Source organism: Solanum verrucosum, unplaced genomic scaffold (genome assembly GCF_900185275.1).
Source record: "Solanum verrucosum unplaced genomic scaffold, falcon-dt-bn FXZP01000085.1, whole genome shotgun sequence".
In the NCBI taxonomy this organism is placed as follows: domain Eukaryota; kingdom Viridiplantae; phylum Streptophyta; class Magnoliopsida; order Solanales; family Solanaceae; genus Solanum; species Solanum verrucosum.
In genome coordinates, this window is record NW_026019839.1 from 850,882 (window position 1) to 869,856 (window position 18,975).

Below are 18,975 nucleotides of genomic sequence, written 5' to 3' on the forward strand. Positions count from 1 at the left end.
GTTGAACTCGCGAGTATATAGGTTGAAAAAGAAAAAGAAACTGATCTTCCTATCTGTAAAGGGGAAAAAGATGAAATACAAAGAATGATGTAAGTTTCAGAGTGTTTTGGACACTGCATTGCAAATCAGCACTTCCAACTGAGCCTATGCTCAACCCAAAATGATTCAAACTTCAGAAAAATGAGGATTTCTTTATACGTTAAGACAGTTTTTGTTAACTTAAAATGATGGTAACATCTACCTTCTCAACTATGGTCATGACAGTTATTTAGTTAAGCAAGTCTGGGCCATTAAGTTTTAAATGGGATATGTCTCATACATATCCAAGTAAAGCTCAGCAAAATACATATCCAATCGGATACACTCAAGATTATAGCAGCTTAACACTTTCAACTCACTTTTCCCAACTCAATGGTATCACTAAAGTGAAAGAAGATTCCGCCTTTTGATTAACTAAAGAAATAAAAGGAAGATATTAGCAGCAAGGGAAATCATCCAAACTTTGTAATATACCACAAGTTAGTTAACTGTTATTCAAAGATCTCTCTAATTCATCTATCTCCACAACAAGTGTCACTAAAAATGATCATTAAACATGTTTAACTTTAAGCTTTGATTCTTCCAAGGGCTATGCCAATAATCATTGGCATATTCACTTGCGCCTTGGTGCTCTTTACTCTTACTTTATTTAGCAGGCTACTATTAGAATTGATACATCATTTTAAGTAGGAATATCTGGGGTATTTATTTTGAACATTTTGGATAACATTCTAAAATTAGTCTACTATACAAGAAAAATAATAACTAAGAAAGATATAAAAATGTTCTTGCAAAACACTGTTGTTCCTAGGGTGTAGGCAAAAACAGAAAAAGGACAACCAAGATATCTAAGTAGATATGGTGTAAATGGTCCTTGAATATGCAACATCTTGTTCAATATTTGACAAAATAAGCAGAATTTTAAAACACGTGAAAAATGCAGCAAAGGAATACGGTCATTCACCTGAGTTCTGACATCTTTCAATCTCCGTTTGGTAAATCTGGACAAACTAGGCTTTCGATGCAGAGTGCCGCCTTAATACTGCCGTCAACATTAATAACCTCTGGATGTGTGATAGAGCCATTTTTTGGATTGTATATTGCTAAAGTTGATTCAAACATGAGCAGAATTTCACCTTTAGTATACATGAAAAGTGGCGGAGAAAGCTTATAGTTCTCAGGATACCTGATGGTATACAGTTTTGTCCAAGACTCTTTAAATCCATACTCCTTCATGACCCACACATCAGAGTGAGTTCTCTCATGATTCTTACAGACCACCGAAAGATCATTTCCCAACACTCCAAGCTTTAAATCTCCTTCTTTGTTGGAGCAGGGTAGCTCCACCTTTCCCCATTTCTCATCAACCAAATCAATAGACATGATGCCCCAACGACCTTTACGCATAATAATCCAATGAAGCTTACCATTCACAAACTTAGACGAACTACAATAACTCATCCCAGGTTTAAAATCTTCAAGTGTTCTCCAAGAATCATTCTTTAAACTATATATCACGGCCTCGAAATAGGACTTAATCATGCTACTAAAAATACCCACTACCTTATAATCATCGTGAACCTCATCATATCCAAAACCACACATGGACCAGCACCGACACATCTGTGTAGGCACAAAGTCCAACACTTTCTTGAACTTTCTAATTGATGGATTCCATAGCACCAACCCATCAAACCTATCGGTAAGACAAACCAACCCATTAACAGAACCCGAAATATAAACTCTTTGATGCGGATATTTCATGGGACAATCCAAATCAAGTGCCTCAGTAACAGAGTTATGAAATAAAGAGCTAACAGAGCAAGATTTAATATTAGTGTCTAGAGTATCCAATTGTAACAGAGATATATGGCGGGTATAATCCTAATGCAGAAAAACTAAGATGGGTTTTCACAAATTCAGGGCTGGAAATCAAATCAAACCATTTTGTCGAAACACATTTGAACTGTAAGAGGTATTTAACTGGAACCCTTACAAGAATTGCTGCGATCAGTTCTTCTGGCAAACTCCCCATTGAATCTTTGCTTGGAATTTCTGTACGCTTTCTCAGTTTCCTCAGTTGATGAGAAGCTTCAGATTTCATTTTGGTTCGCACAAATTTGAGCTTTAGCTATATAGGTTGGCCCCTATATAGCTAAGTCTGTTATGATGGTGGTTTGGATTGCTGTGACATAGTCAGGACTAGACGGAGCTATGTAAATCTTGGCAGGTGGATGCATTTGTTAAAGCAATGGCCGAGCTACGAATTTAGTCAACGTATTCATATTTAAGAAGAGTGAATAATTTTTTTTCAACAGAGTGGGTGCACAATTCATTTTTTTAACTATGGATGCAGCCAGATTTATAATTAAACTAGTGAATTTCGGCTATAAAGAGTGATAAAATTTTGATAATTTTATTAAATATAATATTGTTGTAAGAGAAAAATGTTTGATGAGTACTTAGTTGACTTTCAATAAAGTTGTTAAATATTTTACTATTTTGAACAAAAAAATTGCAATAAGAAATTCACATAAGATGCAAAATAAAGATAAATCATACCAATAAAAATGCAACATTATTCTTAATTTCTTACTCATTAAAAAAATAGAAGGAAAAATATGAAATGAGTACACATATCTTTCGAGTTCTTATGGACGTCCAATCCCACAAGCCGATCACCATTTTTCATCTTATTCTTCAAATCAAATTAAAATATGAATATAATAAGCACAGAAAATATAACAACCTAAAAATCTAATGTGATCTTCTATAAAATCTTACAATGATTTTATTTACAGAGCTACTATATGAAACACCAAATAATATGATGAATATGACTATTAATTATTTTATAGGTCATAATAATAAAAAGTTGTGTGGAGTAATTAATGAAAATAGAGACAAATTAAGTTTTACATTTAATATATTCTAAAAAATGTCTTTTTAATTGCTTTGCAATGCACATTTAATATAATTAACAGTTAATTATTTTTTAAATTCTTTTAATATAGCACATAAATAAAAAAAGAAATCTAAAAAAAATATAATTGTATTTCTTGACGGAAGAAAAATATCACCCTCACTTTTTCTCTTCCTAACTGTTTTGTGGTGATATAACTATTTAGCACAAGTCAATAAGTTACTAAAGATTTTAAAAGAAACATGTATATATATAAATAATTTACAATCCTTCTAAAAATTAAATATCCACTTAATAAATTTTAGCAAGAGGAATATGACATGTTAATTAAGTAAAAAGTTTAAAATTTATCTAAGTAAGACTATCCGTCAATAAAAAAATTCAATTCTTAACACAATTTTAAATTTAAAGATCATTATACTTGTTAAATTTAAGATTATTAAGTACAAATTTAGTCAAGACTTCTTATTAATTTGATGATAAATTCATCTTAACTATTCTATTATAATGGTAACAAAATAAACTTATCCGTGCTTAAAATTATTTGAACATATAGTTATTAGTTAACACATTTTCATTTGGAAGTAAGTTTTAAACATATAACTAACACTTTTTCATTTTTAAATAAATTTTGAACCCGCGAGTAAAACATAATAGTTCGAATTCAACAATCAATATCTTTTGAGCAATATAATTAAAAAAATTAATATTATTTTCCAAAAAATTATACCAAACCTCTAATATGTATGAATAATGAAACTAATAAATCAATCAATTATAATATATTGAGATAATTTTTCATTTGACATCTCTTTATTATCCAATAATTTATTATTATTATTTTGGGTGTTAGATGAAATAGAGAAAATACTCAAATGACAAGATGCTTCGGTAAGAACCTTTTCCATGTCTGCTCCTCCATACATGTCTTGACAATCACCAATATCACACCATGTCATGATAACTTACAGAAACAATTACAATTTTTCATAAAAAAATAATATTAAATATTCTCTAATAATGTAACGATAATAACATATTTAATGTAATTTCACAAGTGAACTATGAAAAAAAATAAAGAGACAAAAAAGATGTATCCGGAAGCCCTTAGCTTGATAAAGCCTTCCAAATTCATTGAAAAAAAGAGAGAGGAAACATATGAACAATGCATTTGTATTTAATTTAATACAAATATTCATATTATGAACCCCTTTATAACAAAGAAACAATTTCATAAAAATATAAATCTCAATTTGCTGGAACAATTATTTGACAATATGAAAGATGCCTCAACGTTTATTGTTATATACAATATAATCATCATATTTTTGTTGATTATATAATTTAATGAAATGGAAAAAATATATATTTCCATAATACTATAAACATAAAAATAGTAAGGAAGTTAAGATTACCTTATGTCTCTCCAATGTATTATTTTCTAATAGCAATATTGAAAAGCTAGAAAAGAACATTGTGCAAAAAAAAATCATGATTGGATTTGAATTGGGGCTCCTTTTACTACCGTATTTAAAAGAATATTATAATGACTTTTAATTAATCTAAATAAATAACATTAATGCAGAATATGAAAGGATAATCAACTTATACACAAATAAAATAAAGAGATGAATTTAATGAAATGAAGATGGAAATATAAGAAAATGATATAAATGACTATAATAAAAAAAAAGTTTACACTCTTATTTACTTGAAAGAACGTGAAAGAAAGAAAAGAAACATAAGGGTTTAAAAAAAGTAAAAAAATAGAGAAAGAAATTTAGAGGGTTTAAAAAAAAAAGATAAAAATATATATTGTAATTAATTTTTTATTTTCCTTAAATGGTGATTCTCTTTATATACTCACAATTTTTTTAATCATTATGTATTTATGTTAATAATAAAAGTTGCAAATGATTTCATTGTTTCATCCCATAAATACATAATTATTCTAAATGAAATATATAATTTTTAATATTATAGAGAATGCCAGAAGTTTCAGATTAGGATATTAGAATATATTTTTTTTCGGAAATGAGATCTTTCTTCCGTTTCCAACCATACAATTAATATTTAGAATATTAGATGTGATTATAGAATGTTGAATTAATCTTTATCTTTCCTTAATTATAGTAAAATTGTAACTAAACGTTTATTGTAATCTTTCTCTTTCCTTAATTATAATAAAATTGTAATTAAACCTTTATTGTCCATAAGTGGTAATTTTCTTTCTATTCTTGCAATACAATTAATGCTTAATATATTGAATGTAATATTAAATCATATTATATTTAGTGTGATGAAAAATTATATTAATGCTTAATAAATTGAATGTAATACAATTTTGTGGTTTATCTTTTCTACTATTTGAGTTACTATTGTTTAATATATATTTATTTAGCAGACTTTCAAGAATATATAGTATTGTTATCTCGTTGTAAAAAAGATAAAATCAATAATTTCCACTTATTTAAATCTATTTATAATAATTCAATTTTCTAATTAACATTTAATCGTCTTCAATTTATTTTAAGAAAGAAATAGAAGCAAGTGATAGAGTAGGGTAGGTTGTCTTTGAGCTTGAACCGTGAAAACAATCACTAATATTTTTACTTCCTCTAGTCTATTCATATTGAGTGAATTGTTGAAACTTTTTTCATAGTTCAAAATAAGTGAATTAAATAGGTTGTCTACCTCACACTCTAAATACAACATAATATTTTATGTACCTGCCTTTTAATAAAGCATTTAAACTTCTATAAAACTTTAGTTCCTAGTAAAAGAGAGGGGAAAAAACACTCAACTTCTACCTAATAAATAAGTAAACATTATTTGGGTTTACTTATAAATATTGAATAAGTACTGAAGAAATACTAAGAGAACTCCTAAACAAACACTAATAACATAATCTAAATAAACAATGATTGTTAAAATAATTAATGCAGTATCCTAAATAAATTGAACTAACATTAGCTAACACCGTTGAGTCATTATGTGCCAATAGGATTATTTGATTCAATGCATTATTCATATTCCTTGGGAAAATGACATTCTAACTACGTAATGAAATTCTATTTTGCCTCTTGATTGTCCCATTATTAATTGTCTTCCTCTGCCTCTCTCTCTCTCTCTGCTTCAATAATGGCCTTATTCTCTCCAAAGTCAGAGCTTTTGTTCTTGTTCTTCTTCATCTTTTGTCTATCCTTCAATCTTAGCCGTTCAAATAAAGATGATGATGTTCATGATCTCCTTCCTTCTTACAATCTTCCAAAGGGTCTTCTCCCAAACAATGTGAAATCCTACACTATTTCCACAAAAGACGGTTCTTTTACTGTCCAACTCACACATCCATGTTATGTACAGTTTCAAGATCAGCTTGTTTACTACCAAAAAGATATTAAAGGGAAGTTGAGTTATGGATCTGTCTCTGATGTCACTGGAATACAAGCAAAAAAGTTGTTTGTATGGGTATCTGTAACTGGGATTAGTGTTGATGAAGAGTCTCAGATGATTGAATTTCATGTTGGATTTTTGTCTGAAAAGTTACCAGCTAAGGAATTTGAAAATATTCCTACTTGTACTAATAAGATTAAGGGCTGCCAACATTCTGCCTTTGCTTCAATATGATGAGGTCAACTTCTAAATCCAATAATACTTGTAGTTTGAGTCAATGAATGCAAACTTTGTATAAATTGCAAAAAAATTCATGTGTTGTTCTGTTCTGAACTGCTGAAAAGAAATTGTCTTTCTCCCAAAGACAGATCTGTGTTATCAAGAGAAGTTTTCTTTATGGATATCTATTGAGGAGTTCATCGATGTTCGGTTATCCTTTGCCTAAGGAGTTTGAGGCAATTCCCACTTGTTAGAATAAATAAAGGGTGCTAAGATACATCCTTGCTTTGCTTTAGTATAAACTGAAGTTCCAATCTTTATAAGCATGGTTAGTGTTTTTTTGTTGATTTTTTGGTAAACTGTGAGGAATTACCATAACAACCAAATAGTTACACCTAAAAAGCACTCTAGAGATTTAAGCCATCTTCGAGGAAGTCTGGTCGAATAACTACAGCGTCAAACAAAAAAAAGAATCCAATTTCTATACTCACGCCTACCTTTGATCCATCTTAAACATTGCGTCATCCCCTTCTTATTTCATATATACTGTCCAGGTCTTCAATTATTTATTCAGCTTGGTTGTTCAACTACATTCCACAAATAGATGTAGCTGGAATTCAATTTTATTGTCGTAAACAGCAAATTCCATCCTCTGTTGGTTTATGAAGTCTGATCATCCTCTCCTTAGTCAGAAATTTCCCTTGAACGGCCAGCCATACAATAAATCTATGTCTAGGCAGCATGATAGAATTCCATATCAGCGCAACTTCTGTACTTTCTGCAGCCTTCGTAGTAGTTTGTTATAGCTCCTACTCACAGAATTGTTTTCCATTATCAGTAAAACAATAAGAGCAGTTGTTATACCATTCTGTCATTGCCATGCACTTTGATGGAGTTTATCTTCCTCCAGTACCAGCTACTGTCTCCATCTTTAATGTTGTCAATCTGTTTTTATGTATATATATAATACTCCTAGTAATTTGAGTTCATTGATGGTTTCAGATTTGTGTGTGCGATCTAGTATTGTATGTGAAAATTATTCAATAGAAGAGCATAAGGCATCAGGTGCTATTAAATCCGAGTTGTCTTTCTCGCAAAGACAATTCTTTTACCATTAAACTCACACAGTCATGTTATGTATAGTTCAAAGATTGGATCCAAGGAGGATTAGTCTAGTGATAAGAGCGCAAACGCATGATGTGTGGGTTAGGTGCAGTCACGAGTTTGAACCTTGTCGCAAACAAAAATCTTGTATTTAAGAGGAGAAGGGTAGAGGTATGAGCCTGTCATCCACCAAGTTCCAAATCATGTGCCAGATGACCCATTGAAATTTCTCACTTATCAAATATCATCTTGTTTACTATGAAAAGAAAGTTAAAGGGGAATTGGGTTATGGAGAGGTTACTTAATTATGTCTCTGGTATTTGTGCTACAGTAGGTTACCACAATAGATTAGCCAAATGGCATAAACTGACAAAGACGATATTGTTGTACAAGTACAGCTCATCAAGAACTTATAAGAATACATCTTCAGGCTAAATTGGACACATTTGTAGTTAATAATGAAACGACAAAAAATGGTTGGAGAAATGAGAGAATGTAAGTCCAGAAAGAGTAATGATCAACTTGCTAGTGCTGAGTTAGAACTTTGGGTTACAAACAGTAGATCGCAGATCTAAAATAAAATTGGAATATATGTATTTGTTGCTAGTCGCTAGATGGTGCTTTCAAAATAAGTAATATATTTCTTGTATGTATTGATCATTGCTTTCAAAATGAGGTTGCTGATCCATTTAATCGTCTTGCAGGACAAATGGAGCTCTCAGAGGTACTGTTATGCTTCTTGTGAAGAATGAAATGTCGACTCGGCTTGAGAAATAGTCAGTATTTGGAGTCTATGAAATTCTTCCTTAACAGAAACAGAAGAAGGGACTTCTATTTTTGGTGGCTGTTCTTCCTAGTTCAATATTTCCTTCTCAATTCTCACACATCTATAAAGAAACGAAATAGCACATTTCGATTTATAATAATCACTGATCACAAATCTATTAACAAATCGATGATGGCTGAACATATTTTTCTGTGGTGACTAAAATGGTTTTAGTCATTAATTATTGAACACATTTTTCTGGCAGAAATAGAAAGTCTCCCACACCAAGAGGCATCTGGGATGGATGCAATCCTTCCACCTCAACTAGAGGTCTCGGGTTCTAATTAAAAAGTTCCTTCTATTTCTGTTAGTTCGAAAATATATATATTTATTTCAGTAAATAGGCAAATCCCTATCAAGAATGGGAGCCAGAGGCAATATGTCTGTTCCAAAAACTAAAACTAAACAAAAGAGAAATCCTCTCCAAAGCGTGCAAATTACAAAGCCCCTTTTGCAATTGGTGATATCAAGAAGCTGGCCATCTCTCATCACTGCTTTCAATGATCTCTCATCACTCTAGTTTTCCGGAGTTAAAAAGCTTGAAATGAGAGAAAAACATGTTGAGTTTTAAAGGTGTGAACAGGAAATGAAGGGTTGTGACTCTCCTGAAGAGTTATGACTATGCCGAAGGGTTGTGAACTTTATGAAAGGTTGTGTCCTTTCTAAAGGATTGTGACCGTTTGAAAGGTTATGCCTTTTCCAAAGTGTTGTGACCTTTCTGAAATGCTGTCTTCTTTCCAAAGGGTTGTGACATTTATCCTTTGTTGGCTATAAATAGAGAGGTTTTCTCTCATTTTTCTGTATCGAATTCTTCCCTTCTTTTGCATACATTTCTTACAAAACAAAATCGATCGATCGTGTCTATGTGTGTGATTCGTTGCTGTCATTTTGAGTTTGTTGAAATTATCGAAGTTTGAGGTACCGCTACTTCTTTAATGGTTAATCTGTTTTATCTTGGGAGGAATTAATCTGCAACCTCCGGTACTTAGGAGATTAAATTTCTTAAGGACACACAGTGGGTTCTGTGGACTCGGATAGTTCTTTGTGTTTTTCTTTGCATCTTTTATTATTTCTGGTTTGCTAATCTGAATACAGGAGAAAACAAGCTTAAGAAATTTATTGATGGTATTTTCTGTGGTAAGGAAATTACTTCTATTTTATGTGTTCTTTTTATTGGGGAAAGAACAAGATGAAAAAGAGAATTATTTTATCATATGATAAAAGAGATTTGGGATGAATTAGTACTACTTTAGTATGTTTGAGTATATTTTTTGTAGTAAATTTTCCTTGGATGGGTAAGATTATTATTATTTTCTTCCCAAGTGCATTTAGGCATTGCACCTCTTCAGTTTTCTTTTCAATGAGAAAAGTTATTTTGTGCATAAAATGCACTTTAATTATTTTTCCTATATTCTTGGTTTTATATAACTATAAGAAGAAGTAAATGAACAGATGTTGTCTCCTAACAATATTTGAACATGAGTTTAGTTTCTCGTTGAAATTCAATGTCTTCTGAGGAAAACTGGAATATGATAGAAACTGGAAAAGAAGGAAAAAATTAGCAAGAAAAGTGACTTGTATGGAATCATTGATGACAAATAGAATGTGATTCAATGGGGTTAATAATCAGGTTTTATCTTTATTTCCCTTGATTATTTTTTCTTTCTATCCTTTATAAGTTATGAGATTTATTTCATAAATGTTAGGATAGATGATCATTATGTGATGATCTTAGAATATATCTTTATTAATATTAATATGTATTCTTTTTAGAGGAGAAAAAAAAAAGAAAAACTTTTGTAGTTGTCTACTCCATGTGAAATTTGATTGTGTTTGACTTTTGGAGACTAAAATCTTCTGGATTTTTTTTTAGTCTTTTGGTTTGAAGAATATAAGAACTTCACGAACAAATCAGATTGTGCATTGATTTGAAGAATATAGAAACTTCACCAATTTCTTAAATACTCTGTTTGAATGAGTAATCTGACTTGAAGAGTACAAAATCTTCGTCAAGAATATTAAAGGCTAAATGATTTGAAAAAGATAAAATCTTCATCATTAGCTAGAAACATTGTTGTATTTGAGGTTTCTGGAGATTAAAACCTTTTTGGTTTACTACTCGGTCTGAATGTGAAATTGATGCAAAGAATATAAAAACTTCATCAGAATTCAAGGTTCATTCGGTTAACGATTAGAAGAATATAAAACTTCATCGTTAAACTAGAAACAAGTTTGTATAAAGATTGAATCTTTATTGTTAGTATTCTAAATACTAAGTGGTTTGTCTAGTTGTGACAAAAAGGAAAAAAAAAAAAACACTAGTGACATAAAATTAGTGATTTTTGTGCCTGCAATGGGTGTTTATATTGATTAAATCTCCAAAAGAAGGCTTCGTGTTGCCAATATGTATTTTGATGGTATACAATATTGAAGCATGGGAAAAAATTTGTGGAAAATAATTTCAAATACTTGAAAAATATTTTTGAGAACATATTTAAAATGTGGGGGGTTCTTTACTTATGATAAAGACAAAATTAGACTTACTATCTAATTTAAATTTAAAAGTACAAGATATGAAATTTAATGACATTCTTGTATTATGTTAGAGCCACAAAATTCTTCGAGTATATTTGATATTGTGGTCGTTGAGTCTCTCTTTACTAGTATATGATATGACTAGTATAAACCACAACATTATATTACTCGTTCAAAAGAATTGTATTCTTTGATGAAAAAGTGTCACTTAAAATATTGTGATTTTTCATAAAAAGATATGTCTATTTGTATAGACATGAACATTGGTGAAAAGTAATATGTTATGTTTGTGTTGTAAAACAAACATTTGGGTCATATTGCCCTTATTGGACCGAACAGACTATGGTCATGGGTAATTCTATAACAAATTGAATGTTATGGAAAGGTACTTCTGAAAAGGACATATGGCAAGGTGTTGACTCTAAAGCAATGTCGAGAAAGTTATAAAAAGTAAAGAACAAAATATTTGTGGGAAAAGGTTACCTCACAGAAGGTCTTTTCAAACTTAGTATTTCTGTTTGTTCTTACTTGCTTGAATCAAATTGTTTGTGACATAAATGCTTATGACATATCAATTACAAAACCTTGCAAAAACTGATCAACTTAGAAGTTTTGCCTAACTTCTAGTGCAACAAATCAAAATGTCAAGTATGTGTTGTTGAAAGGAATTTTAATACCTTAGAATTAATTTACTCTGACATTTGTGATATGAAGTCAATACCATCTCGTGGTGGGAAAAAGTGTTTCATAAATTTTATTGACAATTGCACTAGATATTGTTATGTTTATTTCCTGAATGGTAAGGATGAAGCAATAGAAACATATTGGCAATATAAAACTGAAGTTGAAAATCAGTTGGATTAAAAGATTGTCATGATTAGAAGTGGTAGATGTAGAGAATATGAATTTTCTTTTGCAGAAATATATTTGGAAAATGGAATCATCCATCAAATTACTGCACATTCTCACCTCAATCTAATGAAATTGTTGACAGGAAAAAACTGAACTTTGAAGGAAATGTTGAATGTCCTATTTATAAGTTCAGGTTTACCACAAAATTTATGGGGGGTGCTATCATTATAGCAAAAGAGAACAACAAAAAAATTTGTCTGTTCATAAAGAGAGAAACAAAAAGTTTTGTTTATTAGTAAAGGGAGTAACAAATAATTAAAAAAAACGTTTGTTTGTTAAGAAAGGGAGCAACAGAAAGTTGTGTTTGTTCAGTCTTTGTTGTATTCTGATAGAGAATTGTTTGTCGTCCCTTAAAGTTTATACAAGCAATAACTCTTGAAAGATAGTGATCAAACAATTTCCAATACAATCTATTTCATATGAGAAATGGAAATGAGGGAACTATTCCCAAACGGGTCAAAATAGGACCTAAGACTTTGGATTGTATGTTCATTGGATATGCTACAAATAGTAACGCATGTCGATTTATGGTTCATAAGTCTGAACTGTTGGATAGTCAAGTGAAGGGTCTAAACGACCTTGGAAAGAACCAAAGGAGAATGTACTTAATAAAGAGATTCGGAGGAGTAGTAAATGTCAATGGACAAATTACTTCCTACGAGTTTGATTTTGTAACATTTCTTCTTAAAAATGAGTCTCATATATTCTAAAAGTTATGTCCTTTGTGGACTCATTCTCTTTCAGAAAAGTTTGTCAATAGTAAGATAGATTCAATCTTGAGCAACCATACTTGAGAGTTGGTTGATCTTCCTTGAGGAAATAAATTTTTGGATTCAAAGTGGATTTACAAAAGGAAAAGAAAGTTGATGAAACTATTGACAAAGACAAAGACAAACTTGTTGTCATAGGCTTTAGACAATAAGAAAACTTTGTTTGACAGATAATAGCACTAACTAGGATTACATCAATTCAGATGTTAATTGCGCTAGTTGCGAAATATTGCCTTCAAATTCATCAAATTGGATGTGAAAAGATTTTTATTTTAAATGAAAAATTGGAGGAAGAAATTTACATGGAACAACCCAAGGGCTTTGTGGTTCTGGTAAAGAAAAGAAAGTCTGTAAACTTGTTAAGTCACTCTGTGGACTAAAATCAAGCGCCCAAATAATGACATGCGAAGTTTGACCAAACTATGTTGGCAAATGAATTCAAGATTAATGAATGTGATAAATGTTTTTACATTAAAGACACTCCAAATCACAAGGTCATTATTTGTTTTTATGTTGATGACATTGTGATAGTCAAAAGAGACATTTCTAACATAAATGCTACTAAGCATATGCTAGAAAGTAACTTCGATATGAAAGACATTGAAGTTACTGATGTGATTGAAAATGTACTTCACAAGTTCAAGCATTTGAATTTCAATATTGTCAAGACTCCAATAAATGTGAGATTTGTACTTCAAAAGAATGAAGGCAAAAGTGACTCACAATTGGATTGTGCTAGAGTATTGAGAAGTATGATAAATATCATAAAGTGTACGCGATCAGATATAGCATATGCTATTAATAAACTAAGTCGGTTCACGAGTAATTTCAATCAAACTCATTGGATGACAATGAAAAGAGTTTTGGAGTATTTAAAACATACTTAAAAAAAAACTATTACTTTGCATTATAACTAAGGCTGGCAACGGGACCGAAACCGGGACTATCGGACCGGGACCGGAACGGAACCGGTCACCACGATCCGGAACAGAACCGGGACCGGCACGGACCGGAACCGGTAATTCCGGGAAAAAATTAGTGTACCCGTCCCGGACCGGTAACGGACCGGACCGGACCGGAAACCGGGTCCCAACGGTTATAATTTATAAATTATAATTTTTTTATTAAAATTAAAAAATTAAGAACATTACACTTAAAAATTTATACTTTTAAAGTTTTAAATACAAACTTTCAAACTTTTAAAAGTATAAAAGTTTAAATTTCACAATTTAAAACTTTGAAAATTTAAATTCAAACTTTAAAACTATAAAACTATAAAGGTTTGAAAATTTAAATTCAAACTTTAAAACTATAAAAGTTTAATTTTCACCCTTTAAAAGTTTGAAAATTTAAATTCAAAGTTCAAACTTTAAAACTATAAAAAGTTTAAATTTCACACTTTAAAAGTTTGAAAATTTAAATTTAAATTTCAAACTTTAAAACTATAAAACTATAAAAGTATAAATTTCACACTTTAAATTTTAAAAGTTTAAAAATTTAAATTCAAACTTTAAAACTATAAAACTAGTTTAAATTTCACACTTTAAATTTTAAAAGTTTGAAAATTTAAATTCAAACTTTAAAACTATAAAAGTTTAAATTTCACACTTTAAAAGTTTGAAAATTTAAAACTTTAAAACTGTAAAAGTTGAAATTTCACACTTTAAAAGTTAAATTTGAACTTTTGAAGACAATAATAAAAAAAAATTAAGGCGAATAGCCTATACTTTTATTAATATTAATTAGATAGTACAAGTTGAGTTACAAAATATTAGTAGAGTATTGAAAAATCTAATCTACACAGCCACCTTCTAGGAAGGGTTCTGTTTGAATTAGACCTCGAATTATTATACTCATACTAATAGACATTTAAATTTAATAGTTCATGCTACCAAGAAAATCTTTTTTTTAAATCATTTAACATTTCTCTAGTAACATGCTCTGGAATTGGTTGATTAGCTAGTTCTTCCATTGCATCAATGTCGTCATCACTAAAATCTTGCATTATTTCATCAACGTCATTTTCAAATTTGGTCGGTAAAGGTGGACGACCATAACTCCTTCTCTCGCCATTAATCCAATCTCTAAATAGTATGGATATCTCCAAGCTATCTGCTGCTAATGAATGTCTATGCTCTCCAATTTGAAATCTTGCTGCACTAAAAGCGCCTTCCGAAGCTACTGAAGATGCTTGAATAGCTAACACATCTCGAGCAACCGGTTGAAGTTTTGGAAATCCTTGGCCGCGATTGCTCCACCATTCTAGAAGATCAATAGTAGTAGGTTCTGTATTTTGATTAATATATGCATCAAAATCATTTCTATCATTATGAGAAAGTTCAATAATACAATCTATCATATCATCAATATTATCTTCATTATTATATCTACTCCTAGAACTTTGAGGCTTTTCGTTATGTACTACATTTCTTATATTAGAATTATACAAGTCGTACAATTTTCTAGCTTCAATTTTTATACTATCTTTAACATCTTGACAACTAGGTGTTTCATCATCTTCACTATCAATACCCAAATTAAAATATATTTTATCAACCATTCGTGATGCACCTTCATCTTTGTAATGTGGGTTTAACAAACAAGCAGTTAAATAAATTTGAGGAATAGGAATAAAATATTTTTAAAATTTTTCAATCATTTTCTTAATAGATTCTTCAAATCTTGGTTTATTTTTGAATTTATAAAATTTACTAGAAATAGCACAAATATTAGGTAAAACAGAGCAAATAGTTGGATAATAAAGTGCAGATATTTTTTTTGTAGTTAAATAAAAAACTTTTAAGAATTCTATAAGTTCTTTTATGTCATTCCAATCATTATCATCAAGTCTATATGCCATATTTGAATTATGAGCATTCCAAACCATTTGTAAAGGTTTTCTATATTAATATGCAACTTCAAGCATTTCAAATAAAGAATTCCATCTAGTACACACTGATTTTGGAATTTTTCTAGGTGGAAGATTAAATTCACGACAACGATTTTCAAAATCTCTACGTCTAGACTTAACTTGACATTTAAAAATAAAATGACATGTAGTTTCAACTTTTGTGCAACCATCATCATACATTGCTATACCATCTCTAACAATCAAATTATATATGTGTGCAGCACACCTAATATGAAAACCATCAATATAAATAGGGCAAAGAGACGGTTTTAGTATTTCAACAGCAGTTCTATTATTAGAAGCATTATCTAATGTGACACTACTTATTTTATCACAAATTCCATAGTTTTGCAAAACATCTATAATTGTTTGAGCTATATAGCTACCGGTTTTATGCATTTCACAACATTTATAACCTAAAATTCTTTTTTGCAAAGTCCAATTTTCATCAATCCAATGCGCAATAATAGTGAAATAATCATTACCATTTACACTACGACCCATATCAGAAGTAATAGCTATTTTACAATTGTTATAATAAAATAAACAACGAAGATATTGAAAATGTTGAGCTTGATAATCAAAGACAGCCTTTTTAATTGTATTTCTAGTAAAACCTTTAAAATGTGGATTATACACAATTTGAATATAATGAATAAAACCGGGATTTTCAGCAAAACTAAATGGCAAACCCATAACAACAATCATTTTAGCTAATTCTTCAAGATCTTTTTCTCTACTATATGACCGTTGTATACTAGAACCAGAAACATTAGAAGGATTTAATTGTGTTTGGACCATATTAGAGCCTTCTACTCCTACATTTTCAGGAAGGGTGGTACCATTTTTTTAGCTTTGGCTACAGCTTTAGCATGCAAAAATTCATTTTTACAACATGACATTAAATGATTACTCAAATGTCCCGTCCCACCCTATTTTCCTACAGTTTTATGATTCATTCTATGTTTACATTTATTACAAATAGCTTGTGTTTTATCCTCATTCTGAGTCATAAATTGCCACACAACTGATTTTTTAGCGCGTTCTACCTTAGTCCTAGGATGCACGGGGGGAACGGGAGCAGGACAACGAAAGGGAGCGGGAGCCGGGGAAGAGGGATTGGGAGTGGGACTAGTAGCCGACGGTGGCTCAGTTTCATCAACATCATTATCAAAACTATCAACATAAGCATTAACATCATCATATTCATCATCTTCAGGTAATTCCTCTTCAAAATTACCAAATCTTCTTTGTAAATGTTCATGATAAGGATCTAATCCACTATTACTATCAATATTAAAAGCAGTTTCATCAACATGCGTATAATCATCCGTATTTATTCTTAATTGAGAAATTTTTTTAGTTTTAGATTGAGAAGTACTACCGGTTTTTTTATTTTTCTTGGATTTTGAGCTAGATAAATTAGTGAACGAATTAACTATGGTTGTTTTACCCTTTTCAATAATGTTTTTTCCAAAATCCATATTCAAATATAAAAAGTGAGCAAATTATATATATAATACGAAAATGATTAGCAAAGTTTTAAACAAATAAATAACTAAATAAGTAGAGACTACAGATTAATTACTCACAAAATAAATAATTAAATGCAAACAAATAAATAACTAAATGAAAAGTGAGTTGGAACGAATGTACCAAACGTCTACTTGAAAAAGTAGACGTGTATGACCGGAAGCCGAAAATTGAAAGTTGAATTTTGAAGCTCCAATTTCCAAAGATCAAATTCGTAATTTTAACGAGAATAAGAGAATTTAGAGAGTAGAGAGTAGAGAGATTAGAAGATATTTTTGTGAGTAAAAAGAATGAAAGATTAGGGGTATTTATAGTTAAAAAAAAGGATGAAAATGTAGTTTTAAGAAGTTTGGGGTATTAAAAAAAGTTTGGGGGGTAGGGAGGTGTAAAATGGGGTTATGGGGGTGAAAGACCCGTAGGTGGGGCCCAAAACCCGTTGCCCAACGGCTCTCAACGGCTATAAAATTTAAAATTTCAGATTTAAAAAAAAATAAAAAAATGTTCCGAACCGGACTGGAACCGGGAAGGATGTAACATCCGACAATTTAAAAATGAATATGAAGAAGCTTGAAATTTGGAAATAGTCATTTTTGGAAAAAATTAAAATCTGGAAAATTTGGCCAAGTGTGGAAATCAGTGAGTTTTTAGCCAACTTTGAGCAGTCATAACTCCTATATCAGGATGATTTAGGAGTATTTCCAGTTATGGTTTCGAAGCTTGTGGAACGATCTTTCCAACGCCACTGAGTTTGCTCGATTCCGAGTTCGTATGAGCGAGTTATGATCTTTGAAAGTTGGGCAGTTGGCAGGGATTCCGTTCCGGAAATTTAAGGGCATTTTGGTCTTTTCACAAATAATTTATTTTGAGCTTATATTGTTGTATTAGGCTGATATTTGGATCATTTTGTCCCATTTTGAAAGAGAAAGAGTTAGGGTTCAAGAGAAGAAGAAGAGAAGAAGGAGAAGAAGAAGAGAAGAAAGAGGAGATCAACAAGATTTTTCAAGATCATTGTGGATTTTCGTCGGGGGTGATCCCTATCAAGGTATGTGAGTCTTTAGTGTGGGTTTATCCTTTCCCCCCACATACCAAGCTCGTTTTTATGATTTGAGAAGAGATTGGATTTGTTGTTGAAGTTGTTGAAGTTGTTAGTTGTTGTTGATGTTGTTAGTTGTGTTGTTGAAGTTATTGTTGGTTGTGGGACAGGATTGGGCTGTGTATTTGAGTTGTGACCTATTGTATATTGAGGGATTTTATGATCCTTAGTGTTGGTTGGTTCATACCCCCACACACCAACTCGTTTTTAATTCCAAGAGAAGATTTATTGGTTGTTGAAGTTGTAGTGGTGTTGTGTTGAAGTTCTTGCTGATTTAGTACAGATTTCTGGCTGTGATTTTTGAGTTGAATCTATTGTATAATAAGGGTCTTTATGATTCTAAGTGTTGCTGCTGAAACCTTGAGGTTGAGAGGGTTTAGAATTGGAAAGAAACAAGGGGAAAAAGTCGAATTTTTGGGGAAAAAGGGGCTGGGCTGTTGCACCTCTCCTAGTGCCAAGGACACCAATCCTTCCCTTTCATTCACCATTTCTTTTTTTATACATGTTCCTAGGTATTATACCTATGTTTCCTAGTTGTTTCCAACACTCCAAGGTACTTCCAAAAGTCAAGTAAAACTACAAGTCAAGTGAAGTTAGTTTCCAATTCAAGTGAAGTTAGTTTCCAAGTCAAGTGAAGTCAAGCTTAGAAGTAAGTAAGTCAAAGCAAGTCTTTAAGGTTTTCCAAGAGTCTTCATTGAGCGTTTTAACTTCATTCTA

The 18,975-nt window shown here is 30.9% G+C and overlaps 1 protein-coding gene across 1 annotated transcript in view; it reads left to right on the forward strand.

Annotated features, from left to right (window-relative positions):
* Positions 1–6,086: 6,086 nt before the first annotated feature.
* The window catches only part of LOC125815944 (uncharacterized), a 125,394-nt gene continuing 112,505 nt past the window's right edge, over positions 6,087–18,975 (forward strand). Inside the window, exons 1-2 of the mRNA XM_049495527.1 lie at positions 6,087–6,593; positions 8,383–8,485. Coding sequence (XP_049351484.1) covers positions 6,104–6,589 — 486 coding nt within the window. The 5' untranslated portion in view covers positions 6,087–6,103 and the 3' untranslated portion in view covers positions 6,590–6,593; positions 8,383–8,485. The remainder of the gene's footprint in view (positions 6,594–8,382; positions 8,486–18,975) is intronic.